The sequence below is a fragment of the Cyprinodon variegatus genome, unplaced genomic scaffold (assembly GCF_000732505.1).
Source record: "Cyprinodon variegatus isolate N-32 unplaced genomic scaffold, C_variegatus-1.0 Scaffold20, whole genome shotgun sequence".
Taxonomy (NCBI): domain Eukaryota; kingdom Metazoa; phylum Chordata; class Actinopteri; order Cyprinodontiformes; family Cyprinodontidae; genus Cyprinodon; species Cyprinodon variegatus.
The window spans coordinates 723,572-729,817 of NW_015150473.1; the positions used below are offsets into that span (position 1 = coordinate 723,572).

Consider the following 6,246-nt stretch of genomic DNA (forward strand, 5'->3'; position numbering starts at 1 on the left):
GTGTATATTTGTTAAACGAATAATTATGTATCTCCTCTTTGTGTCACAGGGGTGACACGTATAGGCCGAGAAGATGCTCCAGTCCCTCAAGACATCACGATTGAGGGGCCTGGAATCGAGGCTGAGCATTGCCTTATCATCAATGAAGGTTGTCATCAGTTCACTTTAATATGATGGTGCTTTTTTTGACAGTGTTAGGTAGTTAATTTGAAGGAGTTTTTTTTTATTATTATTATTAACAGTTATGCATGCTTACAAAAACAAATATGCATTATTAAATGATTCATTCTGGTTTAGGCAGTCTGGGTGCAAAAATGTGAGTATACCCCTATGGTTGAAACTGAAAATTACTTTTATATTTCTAAGACAACTCCAGTCTAAAAATGCAGTTTTTATTCCAACACTAAAATCAATGTAATACTTCTGCAAGTTATTTTTAAGGAATCAAATTAAAATTTGAAATGAGGTTTGCCACTGACCAAAAAAATGGTTTAATGGCCCTCTTGCTAAATGTTAGTATGGTTTCAAGATTCAAAACGTAACTCTTACATTAACTGCAACAATGTCCTTAAAACTGTGTTGTTTCAACACAATAGAAATCTAGTAAGTTCTTGGCATCAATTTGATCAAATAATCTGAATTTATGCAAAGAAATTTGCTATATGAGTAATTTAGTAAAGGTAAGAAACATCATATACATGACGTATAAGCTTCTAACAGGCCTAATAGCAAAATCTGAGACTATCCCTCTAAAGATTTGTTCTTCGGTTTTCATTGCAGGGTTCACATTAAAACCTCATATGTCTTATAAATATATTATATATACCTAACAATGTCCTTACTTTATAATAACAACAACAGGAGGAGTTGTGACCCTTGACCCCTGTGGTCACCTCTGCAGTCTGGATGGAGTCCAGGTCAACATACCCACACCGCTTACGCAGGGTAAGGTACTCAGTCATGGAGACATTATTATCCATTCCTCTTGTTTGCACACAAAAGCAGAACTTCGCTGTAATTGCTTAAAAGATTGCCACCTACTGGATAACCATAGAACATGATTAAAATGAGAATTCAGTTTGTTGCTTTGTGTCCATACTTTCACTATTTCATAACTTTAGTTTGTGTGTATCTGTGTGTAAAAAAAATAAAAAAATAAAATAAAGAGGGTATCCTGTCGTTTAGTAAGCTTGTATTCCTCTCTTTGTGTGCATGAGTCACATGATGGACAATGTTATGCTGATGTTCTGTTGGGAAACATTGTGCTAATGTAGGTGTGGAGTTTTTCTCACTGGTTTGTCTGTGTTTAAAATGATGCATAAGGTTGGTGTTTGTGTGTGTTTGTGGGTGTGTGAGTATACTGTACCTCTGGTTAAGCTGAATTCATAGTGGTTTGGAACAGTGAGCCACTATGAGTCACTACTTCCAGAATTTACAGCATAATATATAGGTCTTCACATTCTGTCAGTGTGAACTTCAAAAAGCAGCCTTAGCTCACTGAAACATTCTCACAATTCCTTCTAAGCGTTCTTATCTTACATTGCTTTTCATCCTGGGCCCAGAGCACAGCTCTGTTTTCTGGGAATACGTATCCTCATCTATTCATCTGTTGCTTGTCTACCCTATGTGCTATTTTCCCTTATCCAGTTCCTAAGAATTTTTTCTCATGCAAAACTTTTCTTTTTTTTTCTGAAAGTTTTCAGTTTTTTAAACCTTTCTGCTTTTTTAATTCAGTTTCAGTTAACCCACAGCACCCTGGGTTACAGCCCCTATTCCGTTTACCTTTTTTGGGTCCTTTCCTTCTGCTCTCTTAGCCTAGTTATTTCTAGTTAAATATTGACAAGCATATTTATCTTTGTGGGGAGCCTGGCTGATTCAAATATTGACATCACCTCAGAGTATTCGCACACACGGGCCGAGGGCATTGTGAGGTTGTGGGGGAGGAGTAGGCGACTCTTGAGGGAAAAGCCTAAAGGAAGGAGAAGGGAATGCAAAACCTGAAATAGAGGGCCTATTTAAGGAACATCCTATGGCCTCATATTATCCAGGTTGAGTTACACTAATCAAACTTCCATCAAAAATACACATGGGACATCTGGAGCCGGTTTACTATGTTTAGGAAATGATCTGTTTTGCATTCTGGAATTTAAGGGTTGACCTGGCATCACATCAGTACCACTGGCAGGTCGCAAGAGCAGCTGGAAGGAACTTAAAAAGCATTAAGCTTATTAAAGGAAGCAAAAACAAACAAGCAGTTAAACTAAAGCCACCAAGAATAACTAAGTGTCAAATTATCCATTTATTTTCCAAAGCCTATAATAGTTGTATGGGCGCCTTTCTCCAGCAGTAAGCAGCTGTGTGCCCCTCATTGGGAAACACAAAGACAAACAACCACCCATGTAAACACACCTATAGGCAATTTAGTCCCCAATAAACTTTTCAGGAGGAAGTCAGAGCCCACTTTTGCATGAGAATTGCACACAATCCCCTCATCATAAAGATCCACTGCAGGATTTGAAACCAGTACCTCCATGCTGAGAGGTAAAAGTGCTGACATCCACATAGGATTTTATGTTTATGACACATTAAGTTTAATGTGGGGAAAGATTCATCTGTCTAGGATCATTGTTAATCTTTTCAATTCAGAGTTACAACACAGTCTTGATAAATCTAGAAAATGTAAAGAATTTGATTTAAATGTTTAGAAGACCTAGGTATGGTGCAACGAAAGTGTGGAAAAAAATCCAGACTTTGATCCCTTGTTGTCTATAAAGTTGCATCCATTTTCAGTCCATCTCCATCCAGATTTATACTATAGAACGGGCTAAATATAAACTAAAAAGAATCCCATGATTTGAGTCTGGAAACTAGGATCTATAAAGCTATATATGTTATGAGGAATGTGATGGAAGGGTAAAAAAAAACACTAAGCAAACAAGTCAGCCTCCCAGCACTAACAAATCAAGGCAGCTCCACTTTCTCTCTTATTTGTCCCTCCCTCTTAATGTCTTACAGCCATCCCTCATCAAAGCAGTGGAGCAAAGCAGCTGTAAAGCATTTTACTACAATATTTTACCTTCTGTTAAATCTGAATCCTGTTTTGCCTGTTTTGAGCCCATCAGTGCTTATAATTGTACAAACATTACCTTTGTTCTGATATGGTGTTATAATTATACATTGTTAACCCTAAAATGGGAAGACGGTTGAATAAATTAGCATTTTTAAGGCTACACTTGTCCTGTTGATTCTAAAAGTTGAATAGAAATAGGTAGGAGGACAAAGAAAGCTGAGGGGGCGTCCTCCACATACCTCACTTTTGTCTGTGTACGTACCATCTACGCAGGGCGAGGGGTGATAGCATACCACGTTTTACATTGTAGCATATAAAATATCTGTGTTTTGTCTTCTTAGTGGATTAATAGATGTTTTTTTTTATTTGGCTTATTTTAATGTTTTGGTCCTTTTTCTCACATAGTCAGCGACTGCCCTCCCCCCCTTTGTATAGTGGAAACTTGGTACAGTCCGGAGTCTCAGGCCGGTGCTAAATCACTGAACTTTCTCCGAGACGAACGGAGTCAGGACGATTGGAGCAGGGAAACAAACAGAAGCTCCCCACATTTTAATAACAAGCTATTATTTTAGTTTTTATTCTCCAGAGGCGGTTCTGTATAAGCAAGCTCTTTATAAAGACTAAAAAAGAAAAATTATACACACATATATATTAATTTCATTCGTTAAGTCTTTGTTGAATGGGACTCAAAAGGTAAGTAACGGATTTATTAGTGTTGAAGCTACATTCCGACTGGCTTTTTTTGTGCTTTTCTTTATTTTACTGACATTTAACTCTTTATAACTTACAGGATAATATGTTTTAGGTCTCTATTGGATTCCTTACTACTTACTACCAATATTTCGACGTTATATAAAAAAAAATGGTTAAGAATATTTACCTTCATCCCCTTCCTGCTCTTCTTTAACGATGGGTCATCTGCTTCTTTGTGCATTTGCTAAATGTAATCTGTATGACTTTAATAAGCCTTGGTTATCTCTTCTCTCTTTGTCTGGTTGTCCTCAAGATAGCTGCTTAATGTTTTAAACCTGAAGAGAGTGAAGCTAAACTCAGCCTGTTTATAATTGTAAATTACCCTGAAATAAGCTAATTTCCCCACTTTTATTAACAGGATAATAAGCAATGAAGATCAAATTAAACGACTTGTGAAATGGCCCAACTAGTTACAGATTGATCTGAGGTGTAAATCACTGCTGTTGCTCCAGAGTGATCCAAACCACACAGTGTTGAAAGTCACATTTCTCATATATAGTCAGGCTCCAGCTGCATTGTATCACAATCTGTTGCTCCATATTAAAAGCAGTTTTAATGAAACTTTAACGTGGTTGGCTTGGAGTTAAGCTTTTAAGAGTGAGCACACAAAAGAGAAGCAGGCTATGGTAATGAAGGCAGCCACAGTGGGATAGATACCTGACACCTGAATTCAAAACCTGTGTCAGTATCCCTGAGGTTATTGCTCTTCCATGTACTGTCATCTGCTCAGCATTTGTACTGGTTATGCTGTCATACATGATGACACAGACGCTTTTCAATATGTTTGTTTTGTTCACTTCTTTGGTCTTTTTTTTTCTCATTTAAAACAGAAGATTTTTGTATTGATTAATGCTGCATGGGTCAAAGGTTTAAGAAGTTATAGCTCCTGAACTGAATGGAAGAATTTCAGTCTTAAATGTCTCCCCTGAGAAAGATCGGTGTCTGTTTTTCCCTTTGCACCAAAGAGGGTTAATTTGTGGTTTTAAACTATTTTACTCTCCCGCTGGGACCTGTATTTATGCATGATTTCATGAATGAATAACCTCCATTTTAGCTTCTGTCCAATCTAGATCTAAGTGTTCTCTACAACTTCTTAACCGCAACATTTTTTTTGTTATTGATCTCTTCATTCCGATGAGATTTTCTGATTGTACTTTTAAGTGTTTGAGTGATTACATTGCCAGTGGTGTCAAAAGTACACACATTTGTTGCTTAAGTAGATACTGCAGTTTAAAAACACTGGTAAAAGTTGAAGTATCAACTTGAACTGTTTACTCTGGTTAAAGTTGAAAAGTATATGCTCCAAAAACTACTTAAAGTATAAAAGTGTAAAGTAACCTTTAAAAAAAAAACAGCCAGATGCCACTATATGAATTGAAAGCTCAATTTTTCGACTATTTGGAAAAATCCTTTAAGATACGGCCAAGGATGAGGGAGGTCTTGTTGGTCTCCGTCTCCCGATACGCTCTCGCCTGTGTCCGAACTTTCAGACATTTCAACATCTTTTTCTGAATCTGTCATTGTAGCATGGCATAGATCATTCATGTTTGCAGTTTGAAGAACACCTGCTTGCTTCTGATGATTCCCTTCAGCTAACCAATGAGTGTTTGCGTTTTATGACTCATCCAATTACACTAGATTTCATTAGATGTGGATGTCGCCAATGATCTGCATTGGATGGCGCACATGACGTGAAATAAATATTTATAAACATTAAACCGAAGATTAACAAGTAACCTTTGTATTAAAAATGTAAGGAGTAGAAAGTACAGATATTTGTGAAAATGTAATAAGTAGAAGTCAGAAGTTGGAAGAAAAATAAGTAATGGAGTAAAAAAGTTTACTTAAGTACAGTAACAAAGTATTTGTACTTCATTACTTGACACCTCTGTACATTGCATGTCTAATCTGATAAAGCCACAGGTCACTTAGCCTATCCCAGACACTTGTTGGACATGGGATCATGACAACCGGTTTATTTTTACACGCTACCCAAATGGTCTCAATCTTGCAATTCCTTCCCCTCGTGTTAACCAAACGGAGCAGAGAGTTTTCCCCTCCCATAAGATTGTGGCATCCCTAGATCTGCAGAAATTGGCTCCAGACATGAAGCGGCTCCTACATCTGTGTCCTCAAAGACTCTGAGGTCTGACTTTGTAGATCACATACTTTAAATTATCCTATAAATGTATCTACAGACAAATTTAAAGTTTTTTTTTTCCTTGTTATGGAAGAGGGTCTTTGAATGTTGCGTGTGTGTTGTGGGTAATGCATGCTCCGACATGGGAAGCAAACTCAATTCGCGGGTTAACAAGGGAGCAGATGACTGAGATCAAATGGGTTTTATGGTGCCCAACGTGTCTTAATCTGTGTGTAGAGCAGCGAGGAGGTTTTTTTTTTTTTTTTTTTTTTTTTTTTTTTTT

At 37.1% G+C, this 6,246-nt stretch overlaps 1 protein-coding gene across 7 annotated transcripts in view; it reads left to right on the forward strand.

Annotated features, from left to right (window-relative positions):
- The window catches only part of LOC107094115 (pleckstrin homology-like domain family B member 2), a 42,235-nt gene that overhangs the window by 10,429 nt on the left and 25,560 nt on the right, over positions 1-6,246 (forward strand). For 6 of the 7 annotated variants that reach the window (XM_015389540.1, XM_015389549.1, XM_015389557.1 and 3 more), the window contains exons 4-5: positions 50-148; positions 862-945. In XM_015389540.1, coding sequence (XP_015245026.1) covers positions 50-148; positions 862-945 — 183 coding nt within the window. Of the gene's footprint in view, positions 1-49; positions 149-861; positions 946-3,573; positions 3,764-6,246 lie in introns of those variants that run through there. The other variant, XM_015389581.1, reaches the window with a different exon arrangement.